This window comes from Porites lutea, chromosome 4 (assembly GCF_958299795.1).
Source record: "Porites lutea chromosome 4, jaPorLute2.1, whole genome shotgun sequence".
Lineage (NCBI taxonomy): Eukaryota > Metazoa > Cnidaria > Anthozoa > Scleractinia > Poritidae > Porites > Porites lutea.
Genome location: NC_133204.1, coordinates 37,071,696 through 37,095,751, shown reverse-complemented (window position 1 = coordinate 37,095,751; position 24,056 = coordinate 37,071,696). Strand labels below are relative to the sequence as shown.

Sequence of the window (24,056 nt, the reverse complement as noted above, 5' to 3'; positions counted from 1 at the left end):
AGACTGCAGTTTCGATTCTACTAGGGAATCTCGTCAGTTGCTAGAGGTATATCTCATGGATAGTGGTAACGTAAAGAGCTTACAGCCGTTTATATAACGCTTAACGGATCGAAAATGCGCGCCTGTTTTTCTATTGGTCCATAGATTCTGGCCAATGACGTGAGTCTTTTGCAATTTCGATCCGACATACAGTTGTGTTTCTATAGAAGGCTTTCTCGTCAGTATTTGAACAATGTAGGTTATTGTCCTCTCTGAAAAGTACATAGACTTTATAAGTAAATATTACTATTCAACATTTCCAAAGATGAAGATCTGAATATTCGTATGTACTGGGTACATTTACTTCTTTTGTATCATTGTACATGTTCAAATTCTGATTGTCTGGCACGTCGCAGGACGGGGTCATGTCTAAAAATATCAAGCATGGTAAAATGGGGTTGACAGACCTGCGCGGCTCCTGCTGTGTGACCGTTGTGTTGTTATAAGCCTTTACAGTTTTGCTTTAACAAGCATGTCTTTAAGCGACTTTCCTTTTCTATAAGAGATCAAGGGAGGTTCCTTGAATATCTCTCTGAGTAGTGGCTGGTTTTCTATTAAATGCCATTTTTCCATTAGTATGTTTTTCAAACCTGGTAATGACGGTTGAAATTGCGTGACAAAGGGTAAAAGTATTTTTTGCGCTTTCTGTTTTTGTGTCAGAGCTGTCGCTCTATCTGCATATTTAACTTCTGAGAGGATCTTTTCTACCATACTCTCTGGGTAGCCTCTCGAGATAAGGCGTGTTTTAAAGTTTTTAATATTCTTGTCAAATATGACTTTAGAAGAGTTAGTTCTTAGAAGTCTAAGAGCCTCTCCTTTGACAAAACCTTTTTTAACGCCTGGTGGGTGGCAACTGTTAAAGTTAGTGTACTGAAACGTTTCAGTAGATTTAAAATGTGTGCGCACGTCGAGAATTCTTTCTTTCTCAAATCTCTCTCCCTTATAGACTGTCGTGTCCAAGAATGTGGTTTCAATTTGTGATATTTCAGCAGTGAACTTGATTGTAGGATGAAAAGAATTGGCTTGCTCAATGAAAAGATCTATATCTTCTTTGTTTGTGTCCCACAAAGAGAATATGTCGTCAATAAACCTTTTCCACGTTAGTGGTTTCCTTCTGCTTTGTTTTAAGATCTCCTTTTCTATTGTTGCCATAAAAATGTTGGCAAAAGCTACTGCCATTTTCGTGCCCATAGCAGTTCCGTGAGTCTGGAGATAGTCTTTCCCATTGAAATGGAAAGAGTTCTCTTTAAGGATAAGACTGAGCATTTCTTTAAGCAGGTGTGTAGCTATAGGAGGGTTTTTGTCATGAAATTTTTCGTATGCGTTGCATACTATAGTAATTCCTTCCTCCTGTGGGATATTCGTGTAAAGGCTGGTGACATCCATTGAGACTAAGAAAGCGTTACTAGGCACCCTAGTGTTTTCGATAAATCTTATAAAATGTGTCGTATCTTTAAGATACGAGTCTTGTATTTGTGCTATTGGCTGAAGTAGCTTGTCTACAAATGATGAGAGGCGTTCTGTGGGGCCATCGCACCCCGAAATGATAGGTCTTCCAACTAAAGTCGGTTTGTGTATTTTTGTGAGAGTGTAGAATACTGGAATTCGTGGCGGATCTGGTGTCTGGTTAAACCATTTTACTGTCATTTCGTCAATGAAACCTTCGTTATGTAGAGTTTTAATGACAGAGGTGTTTAACTCTCTGGGATGTGTCCTTAACCATTGGTTTTTCCAAAGGTTGATAGTTGTTTCTATCATCCAACTGTTTTTGTCCCTCATTTATTTTGTTCTCTCTTTTCATTATGACGGTTGTTGTGCCTTTATCTGCTTTCTTAAGGATTATTTCTTTGTTTTGAATAAGTTCACGGAGCGCTCGGCGCTCCCCAGGCGGCAGATTGTTTTTAGGTTTATTTAGTGGCACTTCTGTTAGCCGTAGTTTGACTTCCTCTAAATAGGATTCTAGAGCAACTGACCGTTAAACTGGGGGAATCCAACTAGACTTCACATGGAAGGGGTGTGGTACAGTATCATTGCCATGATAAATGTATTTGACTTATTTGACTTATTTCACTTCAGGAAAGCGACCAATGTTGTTCAAACTAGAGAGCATAAGACGCCATCGGCGACTAGAGAAAACAATGTAATGAAAAGCACTGATGTAATTAAGTTAGCATCAGACCTCCAAGCTAAGTTCGACAAGTTCTCACAAATGATGTCAAAGTTTACTGATATTGAGAATAAACAAAGTGAATCGTATCCCAGTGTTCTCTCTGTTTCTAACAAGGGAAAAGAGAAGGGGATAAATAGTAAAACACTCACTGAAAGAAATCACAGGAGAAGAAAGCGGAAAAATGTCAAACACATTAAGCTATATAACGAAGCCATAGAGACACGCAAAAAACACATTAAGAACCTCTCAGACACAGAACTAACAACAGAGCAGATCAATTTACTCTCTCGGGGTTTGAAATTCATTCCAACTCCTGTCATGAAAGAAAACCAGATAAGGAGCCAACTAATTTCAGACTTTAACCAATTTGCCAGAAGGATGCGCCTCAAATACATTTATCATGGCAAAGATACTGTACCACACCCCTTCCATGTGAAGTCTAGTTGGATTCCCCCAGTTCAACGGTCAGTTGCTCTAGAATCCTATTTAGAGGAAGTCAAACTACGGCTAACAAAAGTGCCACTAAATAAACCTAAAAACAATCTGCCGCCTGGGGAGCGCCGAGCGCTCCGTGAACTTATTCAAAACAAAGAAATAATCCTTAAGAAAGCAGATAAAGGCACAACAACCGTCATAATGAAAAGAGAGAACAAAATAAATGAGGGACAAAAACAGTTGGATGATAGAAACAACTATCAACCTTTGGAAAAACCAATGGTTAAGGACACATCCCAGAGAGTTAAATACCTCATTAACACTCTACATAACGAAGGTTTCATTGACCAAATGACAGTAAAATGGTTTAACCAGACACCAGATCCGCCACGAATTCCAGTATTCTACACTCTCACAAAAATACACAAACCGACTTTAGTTGGAAGACCTATCATTTCGGGGTGCGATGGCCCCACAGAACGCCTCTCATCATTTGTAGACAAGCTACTTCAGCCAATAGCACAAATACAAGACTCGTATCTTAAAGATACGACACATTTTATAAGATTTATCGAAAACACTAGGGTGCCTAGTAACGCTTTCTTAGTCTCAATGGATGTCACCAGCCTTTACACGAATATCCCACAGGAGGAAGGAATTACTATAGTATGCAACGCATACGAAAAATTTCATGACAAAAACCCTCCTATAGCTACACACCTGCTTAAAGAAATGCTCAGTCTTATCCTTAAAGAGAACTCTTTCCATTTCAATGGGAAAGACTATCTCCAGACTCACGGAACTGCTATGGGCACGAAAATGGCAGTAGCTTTTGCCAACATTTTTATGGCAACAATAGAAAAGGAGATTGTTTTGCACTCCGTTGACAGTTGTAATTAGTTTTGAGTCACGGTATTTTTTTTGATTGTTTTTATTAGCGATAAAACCGGACACGCAAGATTATTATTCTTTCTTAGAATTTAGCCAATCAGTTTTCAGCTCGCTCGTGGGACTAGCGTGATTAGAGAAATTGAAGGGTCTGTGAGAAAGAATCCTGTTATTGAAAACAGTGTCTTATACCTTTTCTTCAAATAAGATAGGAAAATAGCCGTGTCATCACGGGATAACGCCTTACAGAATTGTAAGTATGTTCACATTTGTTGAAGAAAGTTTGCTGATTTCATTTTCAGTTAGATTCGATTTATCAAGTTTTTATAGTCGATTCACAAGTAAGCAATGCAATGTATGCCTTTATTTTCAGTTGACTACGCATATACACATCTAGCTAGTTGTCGCGAGATTGGAAATTGTGACATTAAAGTAGTTCAAAAACAACTGGTAGATCCCGTTGACATTATTTTCCTGGTGTGTCTTCAACCCGAGTAGTACCCAAAACCGAGGTACGAAACAGTCAAAATTCTACGACGCACGAGGACATACACCAAAGGTCAACAAGTCATCGAGAAGATCATCTTGGCGACAGGAAAACGAGGACGACCGACAGCAAAAGGAGCGACCGACTGTCTTTGGAAACCTTCGCCATAAGGACAAGACTTCTTAAACAAAGGTACAAATTATCTGATTCTTCGGTTTTTTGGTTAGATATCGTGATCGCGTGAGGACCGCACGCCAAATTCTCTGCATGAAAACGAGGCTAAGGGCGTGAACGTTGAAAGAACGACAACAATTTTTTAGATCGCAACACGATGCCTCCAAAGATCGATTTAAAGACCCTCTCTGGGAAAAGAGATAACGCTATCCATGTACTCAATGAATTATTCGTGGAATTTGAAACTCTCTATTCGGTGAAACCCGAACTAAACTTATTGGCAGCTGTTTTTAATGAGATCGAATCAAAGTACAGGGCTGTCAAGAAACAGATGGAGATCATTGCTGATAGACTAGTTGAAGAAGGAGTCACGTCAGAAGACGAAAGAATAACCGAAAATCTAAATTCAGGAGACGAAATTAAACCGCGATATTTAGAAACTTTGCGAAAATATGCGAGTTATCAAAAAGAATTTAGTACATTCCAATCAGCATCGCAAAACACCTCTGAAAGCACTGCAATCCTCGAAGCAGTCGCTGACGCAGTAAAAACAATGGCAGAAAATATGGCATCAAAACCGCACGCAAGTGGTTTAGAAAGGCTACCGGCCCCATCGTGGGATGGGTCACGCAAGGCGTACTTAACCTGGAAAAAGGAATTTCAGCATTGGATGAAAAAACATGGCCAGGATAAGGATGAACAACTTCAGAGGTTTCGTAAAGCCATGCCCAAGGGTTCTTGGTGGACAGAACAGTTGAAGACTTGCAAAAACATCGATAGAGCATGGGAGATTTTAGACATAGAATTTGCAGATAAAAGGAAGTTAATGGACGAGCTGCTGGCGGAAATTGATAACTACGGCACTGTAAAGGGCGACTCGAAGAGTCTGGGACGTTTCGCCACCTCAGTACTAGTGTTTGTGAGTGACATGGAGGACAATGGCTGTCCTGTTCAGGAAGCAAGTGAAGCGCCCTTCTTTATGTCGAAACTTTTGTCGAAGCTTGAACCAAAGGACAACGCGGACTTTGGGAGAGAGATGCAACGACAAAAGAAAGAAGAAAACGTGGCAAATTTAGTCGATTGGCTCCACCAAGAGGCAGCCTTTCGATCCAGGGGAAAGAAAGAAATTGAGGGGAGCATCAGCTATAAAGAGCGCGGAGGCAGAAGGACCGATCATCACGCCAATGACGCTAGCAGTAGAAAAGATGATGAATCTTGTCCCCTCGGCTGCAAGTCTAAGCATCTGCTCGCTTCCTGTCCGGTATACCAAGGGTTAACAGTCAACGAAAAGTGGGAAGTCGTTAAGGAGAATAAAAGATGTCGAAAATGCTTAAGAGTGTCTCATCACACGAATGACTGTACGAAGGCCGACGGAACTACTTGTGACAAGTGCAAGAAAAATCATCACCGTTCTCTTCATAACGAGAAGAAGGTGGACCCATCAAAGTCAAACTTGGATCCTGACGCACCTGCCTTTAACAAAAGAAGTCCAGATCAGGCCGAGTCTAAAAACAACAGTGTCCAAGGAAGAGACAACGAGGGCGCTAACGATGTCAAGAACGTACCTGGAGTTTGTCCAGTTCAGAAAATCAGAGTCAGAGATAGCGAAGGAAACTTCAAAACCTTAATTGCCATGTTGGACACCGGTTCAAATACAAGTCTTTTATCTAAGAGGGCTGCAAAGCTACTAGGTCTGTCTGGTCCTCAGACACACCTTACTATGAACTTAGCCGGAGGACAACAAAGGGGAGAGGTGTCTGAAGTCTTGGAGATTGTGATTGAATCACCCGTCGATGAAGACATCCGAAAGAACCTCCGAGTACATACCGTTCGTAAGCCTTGTAGCAGTGCTAAGACCGTGTCAAGAAAAACTGTTGAAGCTTATCCTCACCTCAAGACGATCGCAGATAAGTTACATCTGTCTGGTGGTACGGTCGATCTTCTGATTGGAACTGACTTCGTCGATGCCTTTGTTGACATCCATACAAACAGCGGTAATCCAGGAGAACCAGTGGCGAAAAGGAATTGTTTTGGCTGGTATATCTTGGGACAACTGGACTCGGATGCTGAAGCTATACCACGTGTTCACTCAGTGGACATTGGAACTGTGAGCGCCGCAGAAGACATAAGGAAACTTGTTTATCAAGATTTCTTAGGAGTCAGACCGACGGAACTTTGTACCTGCAGTGAAAATGCTCTGCGCGAGAACAAGTTCGTAAAAGCTCTCTCAGCCTCGACCACGTTGGTGAGCGGAAGAGTGCAAGTCAGGATGCCTTGGAAGGAAACCGGGCCTCCGAAACAAAGTAATTATGACATTGCCCTGAAAAGAATGTATTCAGCTGAGAAATCGTTCAAAAAGAAAGATTGCCTTGCGATCGTGGATGAAGAGGTCCAAAAGCTAGTAGATCAAAGCTTCGTCATCAAAGTACCACCTGAAAACGTGGATCACAGTCAGCAAGAATGGTACATGCCACTACAAGCGGTGTTCACTCCAGAAAAGAGCACAAAAGTCAGACTTGTGTTTGATTCATCATCCAAAGGGCACAACGGTCTCTCCCTTAATGATCACCTAGAGAAGGGACCAAATTACATCAGCAGCCTACCCAATGTTCTATCAGCATGGCGCTGGGATGAGTTTGCGTATGCCGGAGATATTCGCAAGATGTTTAACCAAGTGTTGGTGCATCCGGATGATCAAGTTTTTCATCGATTCCTGTGGAGAAAGAATCAGAGTGATCCTCCCACTGTATACCAGTGGCTCAGACTAAATTTCGGGGACAAGCCAGCTCCAGATATCGCTTCGAATGCCATCAACATCCTGGCGAAAGCTTCCCAACTGGAGTTCCCTGAGGCGGCGAAGGAACTTCAGGAGCGAATGTACGTTGATGATATCGGTGGATCCAGACCAACCGCTGCTGAAGCCAAGCATGTCACAACTACAATTGACGAAGTGCTTGGAAAGGGTCAGTTCCAGATAAAGGCGTGGCATTCAAACAGCCAGGAAGTCGACCAAACCAGCGGTGAACGATATACAGATTTGCTTGGTCACAAGTGGGACAAGCAAGAAGACACATTCGCCCTAAAGAAAGACTCAGTTGTGAGAAAGAAAGAAGATTTCACAAAGAGATCGTGCCTCGCCCTATTGGCTCAAGTATGGGACCCTATTGGACTCGTCGCGCCTGTGACGATTAAGTACCGAATTGACCTCCAAGAACTGTGGAGTACCGGATATGGTTGGGACGACATCCTCCCAGAAGCAATCCAACAAGAATGGAAGGAAAACGAAGAAGCAATAAACCAACTTCTATCTTTCAAATTTGACCGGAAGCTAAAACCAGATCATGCAATAGGTCCACCTCAAGTACATGGTTTTGCGGACGGAGGAGAACTGGGGTATGGAGCCGCCATTTTTCTCCGTTGGAAGCTGCAGGATGGAAGTCATCAATGCGTTCCAGTTATTGTCAAGCCCTTTGTCGCCCCGCTGAAACGGAAAACTATTCCCCGACTTGAACTCTTGGGGTGTCTAGCTCTTACGCGAATTTACAACACATGCCAGGAGGCGCTGGCCTTTGTTAATTTTCACGAATGCGATAGGACTTTCTGGACAGACTCTCGAACAGTCTTAACGTGGATCAAGACCCCACCTCGAGAATTCAGACCGTTTGTATCAGTTAGGGTGGCAGAAATCCAAGAAACAGTGGGATCAGAACAATTCCGCTACATCAAATCCAAGTACAACCCTGCAGATGCCCTTACCAGGGGAATTGCTCCGGGTGACCTCGAAAGTTGGATCTCGGGGCCGTCGTTTCTAAAGTTGCCAGAGACGGAATGGCCAAAATTTGAGGACGAGGACCAGAACCCTCACCAGGATCGAAAAGAGACTTTAAAAGAAATGAAGGCTGCAACGAAATGGCACGACAACAGTAGAGAGTTTCATGCTGCCTCAGTTCACAAAGACTGAAAGAGGACAACCCTATCTTTTGCTACTTATTGCAAAGCTGCTCGACGTTCACAAAAATTCGCAGAGTCCTTGCTTACGTTCATCGTTTTGTTGACATTACAAGACGTAGGGCTGTACCCAACAGCTCCCTAACAGTCCAGGATCTAAAGCGTTCAGAATTGCAACTCTTGAAATGGAGTCAGCTCCACCTAGATGTGTCACAACTTGACGAAAAGCTGATCGCCACAACGGACGAGGAAGGGCTAATCAGAGCTCGTGGCCGCCTTGAAAATGCCAGGATCCTACCAAAGGACATGAGGAACCCCGTTGTGCTGCCCAGAGATCATACACTAGCAATCCTCCTTTTACGACACTTGCACCAGAAACGCGGACATTCCGGTTACAAGAGTCTCATGCACGAAGCAAGGCGAACGCTTTGGATTATTGGGCTCAGAAAAATGGCTAAGTCCGTGGTCAGCAAGTGTGTCGACTGTCGGAAACTGCGCAAGAAACCCCTACAACAGCTTATGGGTCAACTGCCAAGTTTGCGGGTAGCAGCCGGATTTCCTCCATTCTCGAACACCGCTATGGACATGTTCGGGCCACTGCAGATCAGACTGAACCGAAGAACACTTCAAGAAGCCCAGATAATAATTTTCACATGTGCAACAACGCGAGCGGTTCACCTGGAACTCGTAACTGACAAGTCAACCGAAGCCTTCCTAATGGCCTTTCGTCGATTCGCATGTTTGCGCGGACACCCAAACGTCTGCTGGTCAGACCGAGGCTCCAACTTTGTAGGGGCACAGGAATACCTGAGAGAGGTAATGCAGAATTGGGACATCCCCAAGATACAAAGCATCCTTTCAGAAGAATTTGTCTGTGATTTTGAATGGCAGTGGAACGTCCCACATGCGAGTCACCAAAATGGGGTTGTCGAATCGCTGATTAAGTCCGCCAGGCAAGCCCTCAACAGTGTATGTAAGAATCAAGCATTCACTGAAGAACAGTGGAGAACGTTCCTGGCTGAAGTTACCTACATGATCAACAGTCGGCCCCTCTACCCAAGTTCCGAAGACGTCTGGGAGGAACCACCTATTACCCCGAACGACATCCTAATTGGTCGTCACAGCTGTCCTCCTCAGCCCGAGCAAGAAACCAGAGTTAATCCGAGGCATTTAATAAGGAGTGTCCAAAACAGAGTTGCCGAATATTGGACTTGCTGGATGAAGTACTTTGCTCCATCGTTGCTGCCGCGGAACAAGTGGTTTCGTAAAAGAGAGAACGTCAAAATCGGCGATTTGGTCCTCGAGCTCAACCCACATCGGAAGAGACTACAGTGGGAGATGGCGCTGATTGTAGACACCTACCCAGGGGAGGACGGATTAGTCAGGAAGGTGCGCATCAGAACCCAGAATGGCGAGTACGATCGCCCCATACACAAATTATGCGTTATTGCTACAAAGCAAGAGCTTTGTGGAGAAGAACAATAATAGAAACATTTATTACTCCAGAACACTGAACTGATAAAATATAGCTGAGTTTAACTTCGTGCTAATTTGATCGTTGCTCAATTAGGTCCCCAATTTCCGCACTGGGGCCGAGTGTTTTGCACTCCGTTGACAGTTGTAATTAGTTTTGAGTCACGGTATTTTTTTTGATTGTTTTTATTAGCGATAAAACCGGACACGCAAGATTATTATTCTTTCTTAGAATTTAGCCAATCAGTTTTCAGCTCGCTCGTGGGACTAGCGTGATTAGAGAAATTGAAGGGTCTGTGAGAAAGAATCCTGTTATTGAAAACAGTGTCTTATACCTTTTCTTCAAATAAGATAGGAAAATAGCCGTGTCATCACGGGATAACGCCTTACAGAATTGTAAGTATGTTCACATTTGTTGAAGAAAGTTTGCTGATTTCATTTTCAGTTAGATTCGATTTATCAAGTTTTTATAGTCGATTCACAAGTAAGCAATGCAATGTATGCCTTTATTTTCAGTTGACTACGCATATACACATCTAGCTAGTTGTCGCGAGATTGGAAATTGTGACATTAAAGTAGTTCAAAAACAACTGGTAGATCCCGTTGACATTATTTTCCTAGTGTGTCTTCAACCCGAGTAGTACCCAAAACCGAGGAACGAAACAGAGATCTTAAAACAAAGCAGAAGGAAACCACTAACGTGGAAAAGGTTTATTGACGACATATTCTCTTTGTGGGACACAAACAAAGAAGATATGGATCTTTTCATTGAGCAAGCCAATTCTTTTCATCCTACAATCAAGTTCACTGCTGAAATATCACAAATTGAAACCACATTCTTGGACACGACAGTCTATAAGGGAGAGAGATTTGAGAAAGAAAGAATTCTCGACGTGCGCACACATTTTAAATCTACTGAAACGTTTCAGTACACTAACTTTAACAGTTGCCACCCACCAGGCGTTAAAAAAGGTTTTGTCAAAGGAGAGGCTCTTAGACTTCTAAGAACTAACTCTTCTAAAGTCATATTTGACAAGAATATTAAAAACTTTAAAACACGCCTTATCTCGAGAGGCTACCCAGAGAGTATGGTAGAAAAGATCCTCTCAGAAGTTAAATATGCAGATAGAGCGACAGCTCTGACACAAAAACAGAAAGCGCAAAAAATACTTTTACCCTTTGTCACGCAATTTCAACCGTCATTACCAGGTTTGAAAAACATACTAATGGAAAAATGGCATTTAATAGAAAACCAGCCACTACTCAGAGAGATATTCAAGGAACCTCCCTTGATCTCTTATAGAAAAGGAAAGTCGTTTAAAGACATGCTTGTTAAAGCAAAACTGTAAAGGCTTATAACAACACAACGGTCACACAGCAGGAGCCGCGCAGGTCTGTCAACCCCATTTTACCATGCTTGATATTTTTAGACATGACCCCGTCCTGCGACGTGCCAGACAATCAGAATTTGAACATGTACAATGATACAAAAGAAGTAAATGTACCCAGTACATACGAATATTCAGATCTTCATCTTTGGAAATGTTGAATAGTAACATTTACTTATAAAGTCTATGTACTTTTCAGAGAGGACAATAACCTACATTGTTCAAATACTGACGAGAAAGCCTTCTATAGAAACACAACTGTATGTCGGATCGAAATTGCAAAAGACTCACGTCATTGGCCAGAATCTATGGACCAATAGAAAAACAGGCGCGCATTTTCGATCCGTTAAGCGTTATATAAACGGCTGTAACCTCTTTACGTTACCACTATCCATGAGATATACCTCTAGCAACTGACGAGATTCCCTAGTAGAATCGAAACTGCAGTCTTGCTTCAGCTTTTACATCTACATATGGAATATTCAATTCTCACCAAAGACGGTCAACTTAGACCACCTCAGCCAGAAGAAACAGATGAGTCTCCAATGGACGCTGAAGAGGAAAATCTACTCCTTGACGAGACAGAAGGTGAAGGAAAGGAAAGCGCCATTACTGACGACTCTGAAACTATACCTGACTCTCAACCTACCCGCCAGAAGACAACAAGAGTTCCTAGAGAACAGTACCATAACGATAGAAAACGAAAACGGGACCAATCCAACGATCAGACCCATAACGGCAAAACACCACGCAGAGCCGCCGAAGCCGCCTCCTTAGAGACAAAGATTGAAAAATCAGAGACAGCCATCACGAAACTGAGAAAACACATGAAGGACAGAACATGTCCAAAGACACTAAGGTACAACGTGCGTGCAAATATCACGCCAGACGAAGAATTTAAACGAGAAATAGGCTCGATTAGAAAAACTGCCGAACAAGAGTTCATTCACTCGTTAGCGAAGTTTCACCAAAGACGCATTGATCGTCTTCAGAACAAACGAAAAAAGGTTGAGAAGGATAAGCCTCACTTCAGGAAAGCGACCAATGTTGTTCAAACTAGAGAGCATAAGACGCCATCGGCGACTAGAGAAAACAATGTAATGAAAAGCACTGATGTAATTAAGTTAGCATCAGACCTCCAAGCTAAGTTCGACAAGTTCTCACAAATGATGTCAAAGTTTACTGATATTGAGAATAAACAAAGTGAATCGTATCCCAGTGTTCTCCCTGTTTCTAACAAGGGAAAAGAGAAGGGGATAAATAGTAAAACACTCACTGAAAGAAATCACAGGAGAAGAAAGCGGAAAAATGTCAAACACATTAAGCTATATAACGAAGCCATAGAGACACGCAAAAAACACATTAAGAACCTCTCAGACACAGAACTAACAACAGAGCAGATCAATTTACTCTCTCGGGGTTTGAAATTCATTCCAACTCCTGTCATGAAAGAAAACCAGATAAGGAGCCAACTAATTTCAGACTTTAACCAATTTGCCAGAAGGATGCGCCTCAAATACATTTATCATGGCAAAGATACTGTACCACACCCCTTCCATGTGAAGTCTAGTTGGATTCCCCCAGTTCAACGGTCAGTTGCTCTAGAATCCTATTTAGAGGAAGTCAAACTACGGCTAACAGAAGTGCCACTAAATAAACCTAAAAACAATCTGCCGCCTGGGGAGCGCCGAGCGCTCCGTGAACTTATTCAAAACAAAGAAATAATCCTTAAGAAAGCAGATAAAGGCACAACAACCGTCATAATGAAAAGAGAGAACAAAATAAATGAGGGACAAAAACAGTTGGATGATAGAAACAACTATCAACCTTTGGAAAAACCAATGGTTAAGGACACATCCCAGAGAGTTAAACACCTCATTAACACTCTACATAACGAAGGTTTCATTGACCAAATGACAGTAAAATGGTTTAACCAGACACCAGATCCGCCACGAATTCCAGTATTCTACACTCTCACAAAAATACACAAACCGACTTTAGTTGGAAGACCTATCATTTCGGGGTGCGATGGCCCCACAGAACGCCTCTCATCATTTGTAGACAAGCTACTTCAGCCAATAGCACAAATACAAGACTCGTATCTTAAAGATACGACACATTTTATAAGATTTATCGAAAACACTAGGGTGCCTAGTAACGCTTTCTTAGTCTCAATGGATGTCACCAGCCTTTACACGAATATCCCACAGGAGGAAGGAATTACTATAGTATGCAACGCATTCGAAAAATTTCATGACAAAAACCCTCCTATAGCTACACACCTGCTTAAAGAAATGCTCAGTCTTATCCTTAAAGAGAACTCTTTCCATTTCAATGGGAAAGACTATCTCCAGACTCACGGAACTGCTATGGGCACGAAAATGGCAGTAGCTTTTGCCAACATTTTTATGGCAACAATAGAAAAGGAGATCTTAAAACAAAGCAGAAGGAAACCACTAACGTGGAAAAGGTTTATTGACGACATATTCTCTTTGTGGGACACAAACAAAGAAGATATAGATCTTTTCATTGAGCAAGCCAATTCTTTTCATCCTACAATCAAGTTCACTGCTGAAATATCACAAATTGAAACCACATTCTTGGACACGACAGTCTATAAGGGAGAGAGATTTGAGAAAGAAAGAATTCTCGACGTGCGCACACATTTTAAATCTACTGAAACGTTTCAGTACACTAACTTTAACAGTTGCCACCCACCAGGCGTTAAAAAAGGTTTTGTCAAAGGAGAGGCTCTTAGACTTCTAAGAACTAACTCTTCTAAAGTCATATTTGACAAGAATATTAAAAACTTTAAAACACGCCTTATCTCGAGAGGCTACCCAGAGAGTATGGTAGAAAAGATCCTCTCAGAAGTTAAATATGCAGATAGAGCGACAGCTCTGACACAAAAACAGAAAGCGCAAAAAATACTTTTACCCTTTGTCACGCAATTTCAACCGTCATTACCAGGTTTGAAAAACATACTAATGGAAAAATGGCATTTAATAGAAAACCAGCCACTACTCAGAGAGATATTCAAGGAACCTCCCTTGATCTCTTATAGAAAAGGAAAGTCGCTTAAAGACATGCTTGTTAAAGCAAAACTGTAAAGGCTTATAACAACACAACGGTCACACAGCAGGAGCCGCGCAGGTCTGTCAACCCCATTTTACCATGCTTGATATTTTTAGACATGACCCCGTCCTGCGACGTGCCAGACAATCAGAATTTGAACATGTACAATGATACAAAAGAAGTAAATGTACCCAGTACATACGAATATTCAGATCTTCATCTTTGGAAATGTTGAATAGTAACATTTACTTATAAAGTCTATGTACTTTTCAGAGAGGACAATAACCTACATTGTTCAAATACTGACGAGAAAGCCTTCTATAGAAACACAACTGTATGTCGGATCGAAATTGCAAAAGACTCACGTCATTGGCCAGAATCTATGGACCAATAGAAAAACAGGCGCGCATTTTCGATCCGTTAAGCGTTATATAAACGGCTGTAACCTCTTTACGTTACCACTATCCATGAGATATACCTCTAGCAACTGACGAGATTCCCTAGTAGAATCGAAACTGCAGTCTTGCTTCAGCTTTTACATCTACATATGGAATATTCAATTCTCACCAAAGACGGTCAACTTAGACCACCTCAGCCAGAAGAAACAGATGAGTCTCCAATGGACGCTGAAGAGGAAAATCTACTCCTTGACGAGACAGAAGGTGAAGGAAACGAAAGCGCCATTACTGACGACTCTGAAACTATACCTGACTCTCAACCTACCCGCCAGAAGACAACAAGAGTTCCTAGAGAACAGTACCATAACGATAGAAAACGAAAACGGGACCAATCCAACGATCAGACCCATAACGGCAAAACACCACGCAGAGCCGCCGAAGCCGCCTCCTTAGAGACAAAGATTGAAAAATCAGAGACAGCCATCACGAAACTGAGAAAACACATGAAGGACAGAACATGTCCAAAGACACTAAGGTACAACGTGCGTGCAAATATCACGCCAGACGAAGAATTTAAACGAGAAATAGGCTCGATTAGAAAAACTGCCGAACAAGAGTTCATTCACTCGTTAGCGAAGTTTCACCAAAGACGCATTGATCGTCTTCAGAACAAACGAAAAAAGGTTGAGAAGGATAAGCCTCACTTCAGGAAAGCGACCAATGTTGTTCAAACTAGAGAGCATAAGACGCCATCGGCGACTAGAGAAAACAATGTAATGAAAAGCACTGATGTAATTAAGTTAGCATCAGACCTCCAAGCTAAGTTCGACAAGTTCTCACAAATGATGTCAAAGTTTACTGATATTGAGAATAAACAAAGTGAATCGTATCCCAGTGTTCTCCCTGTTTCTAACAAGGGAAAAGAGAAGGGGATAAATAGTAAAACACTCACTGAAAGAAATCACAGGAGAAGAAAGCGGAAAAATGTCAAACACATTAAGCTATATAACGAAGCCATAGAGACACGCAAAAAACACATTAAGAACCTCTCAGACACAGAACTAACAACAGAGCAGATCAATTTACTCTCTCGGGGTTTGAAATTCATTCCAACTCCTGTCATGAAAGAAAACCAGATAAGGAGCCAACTAATTTCAGACTTTAACCAATTTGCCAGAAGGATGCGCCTCAAATACATTTATCATGGCAAAGATACTGTACCACACCCCTTCCATGTGAAGTCTAGTTGGATTCCCCCAGTTCAACGGTCAGTTGCTCTAGAATCCTATTTAGAGGAAGTCAAACTACGGCTAACAGAAGTGCCACTAAATAAACCTAAAAACAATCTGCCGCCTGGGGAGCGCCGAGCGCTCCGTGAACTTATTCAAAACAAAGAAATAATCCTTAAGAAAGCAGATAAAGGCACAACAACCGTCATAATGAAAAGAGAGAACAAAATAAATGAGGGACAAAAACAGTTGGATGATAGAAACAACTATCAACCTTTGGAAAAACCAATGGTTAAGGACACATCCCAGAGAGTTAAACACCTCATTAACACTCTACATAACGAAGGTTTCATTGACCAAATGACAGTAAAATGGTTTAACCAGACACCAGATCCGCCACGAATTCCAGTATTCTACACTCTCACAAAAATACACAAACCGACTTTAGTTGGAAGACCTATCATTTCGGGGTGCGATGGCCCCACAGAACGCCTCTCATCATTTGTAGACAAGCTACTTCAGCCAATAGCACAAATACAAGACTCGTATCTTAAAGATACGACACATTTTATAAGATTTATCGAAAACACTAGGGTGCCTAGTAACGCTTTCTTAGTCTCAATGGATGTCACCAGCCTTTACACGAATATCCCACAGGAGGAAGGAATTACTATAGTATGCAACGCATACGAAAAATTTCATGACAAAAACCCTCCTATAGCTACACACCTGCTTAAAGAAATGCTCAGTCTTATCCTTAAAGAGAACTCTTTCCATTTCAATGGGAAAGACTATCTCCAGACTCACGGAACTGCTATGGGCACGAAAATGGCAGTAGCTTTTGCCAACATTTTTATGGCAACAATAGAAAAGGAGATCTTAAAACAAAGCAGAAGGAAACCACTAACGTGGAAAAGGTTTATTGACGACATATTCTCTTTGTGGGACACAAACAAAGAAGATATAGATCTTTTCATTGAGCAAGCCAATTCTTTTCATCCTACAATCAAGTTCACTGCTGAAATATCACAATTTGAAACCACATTCTTGGACACGACAGTCTATAAGGGAGAGAGATTTGAGAAAGAAAGAATTCTCGACGTGCGCACACATTTTAAATCTACTGAAACGTTTCAGTACACTAACTTTAACAGTTGCCACCCACCAGGCGTTAAAAAAGGTTTTGTCAAAGGAGAGGCTCTTAGACTTCTAAGAACTAACTCTTCTAAAGTCATATTTGACAAGAATATTAAAAACTTTAAAACACGCCTTATCTCGAGAGGCTACCCAGAGAGTATGGTAGAAAAGATCCTCTCAGAAGTTAAATATGCAGATAGAGCGACAGCTCTGACACAAAAACAGAAAGCGCAAAAAATACTTTTACCCTTTGTCACGCAATTTCAACCGTCATTACCAGGTTTGAAAAACATACTAATGGAAAAATGGCATTTAATAGAAAACCAGCCACTACTCAGAGAGATATTCAAGGAACCTCCCTTGATCTCTTATAGAAAAGGAAAGTCGCTTAAAGACATGCTTGTTAAAGCAAAACTGTAAAGGCTTATAACAACACAACGGTCACACAGCAGGAGCCGCGCAGGTCTGTCAACCCCATTTTACAATACGGACACCTCAGTATTACGGAGAGTTTGCTGTATCCCTGGGGAAATAAAGCCCGTACATTTACTCTAAATTCAACCTGCTTAATGCAGACACCCCGTTGATACGGACACCTCAGTATTATGGACAGTTTGCTTTATCCCTGGGAAAAGAAAACCCTTATATTTACTCTAAATTCAACCCCCTTAATATAGACACCCTGTCAATACGGTCACCTCATTCACGGACAGTTTGCTTTGTCCCTGGGGAAAGGAAGCCCTTACATTTTCTTTAAATTCAACCCGCTTAATATGGACACTTGTGGACACAAATGGGTTTCTGGGCACCTCATTGTGGTAGCAGCCAAGCGGGGAAGGGGAGGGAGGGCGGGTAGCAGAATGTATCTGTGTATCTGGTCTTTGTTAGCTAATTATTATTCACTTCAAGTTCTGATTTCTCTTCAGATCTAAAATAGTTTCCCCTGGATGCTCCGTTCCTTCATTCTTCTTCATTAGAACCACTTGTAAAAATTATCTATCAATTTCCACCCATTAATTGTGCTAAGGGCTTCTAAATAATTCAGGTATTTTTTGTCGTTTGCCGAAATCTCGGAGAGGGTTAAAAGAAAAGTGCTGAAATATTCTGATCACCATTTTACACCGGCACTGCCCTCATCGTCCCCCCCGCGCCCTCTTTCCCGCAATAAAAACATTGCATATCCTTTTTTTCCAATACAATACTACAATTTTTTTCAAAGCATTCAAAACAAAAAATAATTGTTCAAACGATGCTTCGGAAAAAGAGTTTATTAATGAGAGCTCGGACCAGTTGTTAAAATTCTCCCCGAAAAAACCTTAAAATATTCAATAAATACTAAAACTCAAATGTTTAGAGTGACACAAAAATAGGTGATTTTAGATTTAAGAAACAATTGCAAACAGAAAATAAGTATAACAAAAAAATATTGGCCAGTTTCAAATTTTTGAAATTCATGCTTATCTCCGAGGCTGAGGGGAAAAAAACAAAAGACATTTTAAAATCATTAACCCCTGAATCTCAAAGGGACTTTTTTGTCTTATTCCGTTCAGCTTTGGAGCCAAGTATGAATTTTTATAATTCGAAACTGGCCTATTTCTTCTTGGTTTAACAGTCCCCCCTGAAAAATTGAAAACAAAGCTTATGCGAAATTTTGGAGGGCAATTTTTTTTTAAGCATAGTGTATTATGAGCACGGTGGATACTAAACAAGCAAAGCTTTTGATCAAATTGGGCAAAATCTATATTGGGTTATGAGAAGGGTGGGTGGGCAGTTTCCAGTTTGTCTGTTGCTATAAAGGAAATAAAGCAAATAGCATATATATGAGCGCATGCCGGTAAACTTTATATCGCTCCTTTTTTCCGTGTTACCAGAGTTACTCTGTATAGGCGTCACTTGCTTACAGGCTGAGGTTTTTCTTAAAATTTTGTTCGAAACAAAACTTAGAACGAAGTTTTTATTAAAAACAAGCTGTAGGCAACTAATCTCAAGCAAGTCTGGCTACTGAATAATACACAATTGTAGTCAGGCGGGGTTAAGGAAGCTAAATTGACTTTTTTGGAAATGACATGTACTCCGTCGTGTTGTCATTAACCGACCGGCCGAAAATCAGTGGTCTAATCAAAGGGAAAAAACATGAACACTCAAGCAAAGGCTTTTGAAAAAATCTGGAGGAATAGATTTACCTAGTCTCTTTTTTTATCCATGATCAGCTACTCTACAGCTGTACAGCTGTAAATTTTAATAATAGTACAATGTAGCTACAGAGGGCGACTGGGGAATCTGCTATGACCCCCACCCCCAACCCCCAACCCCACTCCCTTCCCACTTTGACACCTAAAAACCTAATCAGTCCACGTACAACTAGCACATTTTCAGCTTAAGTTAACTTAATTTCACGCAGTTAGTAACCAATTGCAAGGACTGTGAAAGGGCCGCCGGAAAAAAAAAACTTCAGGGTCGAGTTCTTCAAAACTGGGTTAAGATAACCCAGGGTTATGGATTCAGATTTGAAAGCTTAAAAAGCGTTTCAGTTTTAATTATTTTTGTCTACAAGTTGATAATTGGAAGCTCCAAAAATAACAGAGAGAATTATCCGACAAAATTCTTTTGAAAATAAGAAAAAGAAACCTGGGTTACATTTAACCCCGGTTTAAGCGCTAATCGGCCTTCGAACAACTGGGCCCAGGATGGTACCGCTGTAAATAAATGGCTAAAACAAATGGAGGTTTGTCGCCATGTGTGGTTGACTTAGTAATTTAAAGCTGTTTTGGTCCTGGCGAATTTGGACCAACAGAGTTATGTTGAATTAGCGGGGGCCTAAGACGCGCTTTAAAAAGTGAATTCGCGGTCTTTTCAATCATCATCGCGATTATTCCAAATCGCTCATTTTGTCAAATGTGTGCGAACTTTTCTGGAGTTGAACTGATTCTAAGAGCTTTATACAACTTCAGAAAGAGAAAGAAAAAATTCGTCGTTGCTTATTCAGTTACGTCCTACAAAAAAACATAGGCACTTTCACGTCGTAGTCGTGCCGTGTCGGTAAAGAAATGTACAAAAAAAAAAAGTGTGATGCACGAACAACGTTGTTGTTTTATTAATTAAACCTACTGCTTTTTTGACGTTCTCGTTGCCGTCCTTGTCTTCGGATCATAAGGTCCCTCCTACCTGACTGGGACTTCAAGGTTCTAAAAATTAGGACCCATTTGATGACATAGATTCATTTGGTCTCATTTCTTTTTGAAAGGATTGCACAAATTTTAGTACAATGCAATAAAGTAAAAAATCTTCATTCGCATTTTTTCCAAAACACGCCCAACTCAAAACATTAGTAAAGCTGCTAACAGCTGTTTAGATATCGTATGATAATTGCTGGTTGTTGTACAACATTCAACAGAATGAGCCGATGAATCCAATAAGAGGATTTGATTGTTCAATTAGCAGTCTGTTGACCTTTCCTTCAAGGTTATTCCGCATTGTGTAGTAAAGTGAATAGCAGCTCAATTGGCTTTAAAATATTTTGCGCACTGGCTTTAATATATTTTTAAAACATCTGGTCTGCATAATTGGATTTATTGAACTCAAAGTGGACGAGAAGACTAGAATGTTTTCTTCTACAAGTTAAAGCATGTTGCATATAAGACTGGCCCTGGATTTGATTTTAATTAACAACTCCCAAGAAACGGCGGTGTTTGCCTAGAGGTACCAAGGACAACAAACACGCCCTCTGCCCATCACGAGTGACGATGCTTTACTTACTCTTTGTTATAGCAATGAGTAACACAAACTGCGCCAATGCCTCGCTAGGTAAGACTGGCAAAGATAACAAAGTGACTAACAAACATTCTCATAAAACCGAGGTCAATTTGAGCAGTAACGTACCTCATCGGGAAGTTAAAGTCACCTTAAAGTTTGCAATTTCAATGGAGGTGTATAGCATAACAACGCCTCAAACGTCAGTTTTTGCAGAATTATAATGTAACAACATCAGAAGTTAGGAACTCCCAATAATTTCTTTCATACTTAAATAATTTTCTAGTTCATTCAGTCCCTCACTTTGATTAAGTCGCAAAGTCTATGTACCGTTTCTATTTAGTCGTTTATTTGGCATCTGATGCTCCTACCCGGAAAACTATGCCAATATGTACCGTTCTCCATACAATCGTCAAAATGGACTCGATAGCCTTCCTGACGGGGACCACCTGGACGACCAGATGAAAACCACAGGGGCACCCAACGACAATTTTCGGAAAAATATCTGTTCGGAAGACAATTTGAGATCTAGAATTTTCGGAACATTTGTTGTCAAATTTTTTGCTTGCCTGCCTCTCCTAGGATTTTCGAACATCTAAAAACTACTATAGTTGCCCATTTTTAACGGATTTTTACTCTTAAAAGGTCACCTAGAATTTTCGGGAGCCTTTTTTCTGGCTGAAATTTTCGAAAAGGTAAGTTTTGATCCCTATAATTATCGGATCACTAGACTTTCAGCTAGGAAATCCGAACAGATGAAAAAATTTAGGGGATAAAAATATGCCTATATCTACCGTTTAAATACTAAAATACGTTTAGCAATGCTATGTTTAAGTGGTTTGGAACTATATTCTCGTTGGGTGCCGCTGAAAACCAGGCCAGTGTATGAAGAGTTTATTCTATCACATTGCCCCAAGGCAACTCATTGGGTCTCCCAGCCATTAGATCTGAGTATGAGTATCGGATAATCTCTTTCGCCTGAAATCATTTTGATACGACTCGGGAGATGGAGACGATTGGGACGATTATACTATGACTTGTAGTTATTATTTACTTATACAATGTAAAAGTTGTAGCATATCTGGCTTTATCTCTTGTTTAACAGAATGCGGCTCGGTGGTAAACAATTCACTAAAAAGTCCAGGGTATCCAGACGAATACCCCAGTCATATGGACTGCATCTATTCCGTTCCAATTCCAGCAGGGATGACCATGAATGTTTATTTTGCTGACTTTGATGTGGAATATGATCGCTTCTGCAGGTAAGAGAGAATGGATCGTAAATCAAAACATTAGAAAATCTAATATTTTTGGTCACAATATATGTATATGCCTGAGGAAGGCTTTTTTGAATATCGGCTCCACTGAACACTCCTGTATATGGAATGATCAACTGGAAGAGAATGTTGGAAAGCGTAAAAGAGATTGTTGGATGGCAAAGCTCATAACAGCCACTCGTGATTGCAATACATTTTCAGTTTAAGCGCCGATTAAGTGGCTGAATTTGCATTTTAAAGAAAACGCTCTAAATGATTTATAAATTATTTCAAGCTGTAGATGTTTTTATTTTCGTTTAACCGTTCATGTTGTGTAGGGCCGGGTTGGTCAAAGCTAGGGCCTACGCCAAACTCATTAGCGAGTTAAGTTCGTGAAAAGTTCGAAATCTGGCTCAGCTAAGTTCATTTAAATGAGATTGGATCGTCCAACACGTTCCATCCGTCTGCTTTAGACGGATAGAACGTCTGAAGATCGTCCAAGGGACAAACGTCGATCTTCACATGCGACGAACTAAACTAATAAATAAAAAATTTGTATGATAATGTATATTCAGCCTCGTTGGGGAGAAAATTTATTAAAATTGCTTTTTGGGCTGATTCAGTTGATTGGTTCGACGCGTCCTAAGTTCGACGTCTGACCCAACAGACGATCTTAACTTAATTTAGGTCGACCCAAATTAGAGTTTGGTTCGTCTCATGAAAAGTTCGACGTTTGGCCTAGCCTAAGTCCTAGGTTAAGATTACCCAGGGTTAGTACGAACTCTGAATTCGGATATGAAACTGATCTAGACAAGCAAAGTTTGTTTAATTGTCTACAATTTTTTCATTGGATTCTCTAAAAAGATAGAAAAATTATTCCAGGCAATGCCTTTGAACAAAAAAGAAAGAAACCGGGATTAAAATAACCCTGGGTTAACGCAAATCGGCCTTCGAACAACTGGGCCCAGACGTTTATACTGAGCACTTGCTGCACAACCACGTTACAAGGCCGCCATATTGGTTGAACAAACAATTTTTTTTTCGTACAATTTACATGAAAAAAGAGTTTGGTTCAAACGAAGGGAATCGCCTTAAGTTTCTTTTTCAACAAATATGGTCACCGTGACGTCAGCTGCAAACCAGCGACATGTCCGCCAATCAAGTGACTTCTCGGCCTCGGGCATTATCCTCCGATAACAGCCCAGCCAATTTTGTTAACTTGTGTCGTGGCCCGTGTTGCGGGATCGCCATCTTCTTTACAGGGCCAGCAGGGGCATAAAAAATTAGTTCATTTTATTCTCTAGAATAGGCAACGTCTATTCTCCAGTGGTATAGGAATATTTGCCTAGCTTTTAATCTTTTCCCCGACCTCTCTTGTTCGAATAACTATGGGGTCCCTTGCAAATTCGCACAAGAGACCCGAAGCCCTCACCTGTTGGTAAGTGACGTCTCACTGGCTGTTGATGAATCGATCACAGACAAACACATGAGATGGCCCCTCCCTCCTGTAAAGATCGCTTTGTATAACCCAGTGTGTAACATTTCTGACTTCTCCTTTCCTTTAGCTATGATTATGTGATAATTACAAATGAGAAAGACTTCACGTTCGGCGAGTATGTATACTGTGGTCAGCGAACGGGGCAAACTGTTCTCATCACTGGACGCTTAGTAGTGATATATTTCTACTCAGACAACGCTGTTGAAGAGAGGGGATTCCTCCTTCTATTTAGCATTTCTCCACACGGTATGTATAATATAACAGAGTAACAGGATCAAATACCATTTAAACCTGCAGGGATGCTAGTATTAGAATCAGTCTACGGTCCTAGCCTGTTCCGGGCTCCGAGATGGTCAGGTCCGCGAAATTGAGAAAGAGCAAACACGAAAATAAAATGGGAGGAAACTGGGGAGAGGAAGGGCGGCCCGCCACTGGCCCCTCTTTTCCCAGATCACGGGCTCTTTTTTCGCCTGCCTTCCAATTGTGCGTCGTCCCTACTATCTGAGAGCCTGTTCCAGGCTCTGCCTCTCCAAACTGTGAAGACATTTCTGGACGCTAAGGATATCTTGTTGCTTCTACTGTTTATAATTCAGTCATGATGTAGCATAGGTCATGTTTATATGTCAGCATATTTGCCTTGCATTTTTTAGTGAAATCACATTTTCTATAATAAAAAAAATGGAAACCGTTAATACGGACACCGATGGGACA

The 24,056-nt window shown here is 41.1% G+C and overlaps 3 protein-coding genes across 3 annotated transcripts; 2 read left to right on the top strand and 1 right to left on the bottom strand.

Moving 5' to 3' along the window:
* Nucleotides 1–194: 194 nt before the first annotated feature.
* Nucleotides 195–1,691, bottom strand: LOC140935562 (uncharacterized). The gene has a single exon (XM_073385124.1). It carries the CDS (start codon nt 1,684–1,686, stop codon nt 490–492), a length of 1,197 nt encoding a protein of 398 aa, XP_073241225.1. The 5' UTR covers nt 1,687–1,691; the 3' UTR covers nt 195–489.
* A 10,654-nt stretch (nt 1,692–12,345) lies between these two features.
* On the top strand, nt 12,346–14,177 carry LOC140935561 (uncharacterized). The gene has a single exon (XM_073385123.1). The coding sequence runs from the start codon at nt 12,448–12,450 to the stop codon at nt 14,110–14,112; it is 1,665 nt and encodes a 554-aa protein (XP_073241224.1). The 5' UTR covers nt 12,346–12,447; the 3' UTR covers nt 14,113–14,177.
* Nucleotides 14,178–15,494: 1,317 nt separating this feature from the next.
* LOC140935560 (uncharacterized) lies at nt 15,495–17,311 on the top strand. The gene has a single exon (XM_073385122.1). It carries the CDS (start codon nt 15,597–15,599, stop codon nt 17,259–17,261), a length of 1,665 nt encoding a protein of 554 aa, XP_073241223.1. The 5' UTR covers nt 15,495–15,596; the 3' UTR covers nt 17,262–17,311.
* Nucleotides 17,312–24,056: the final 6,745 nt, after the last annotated feature.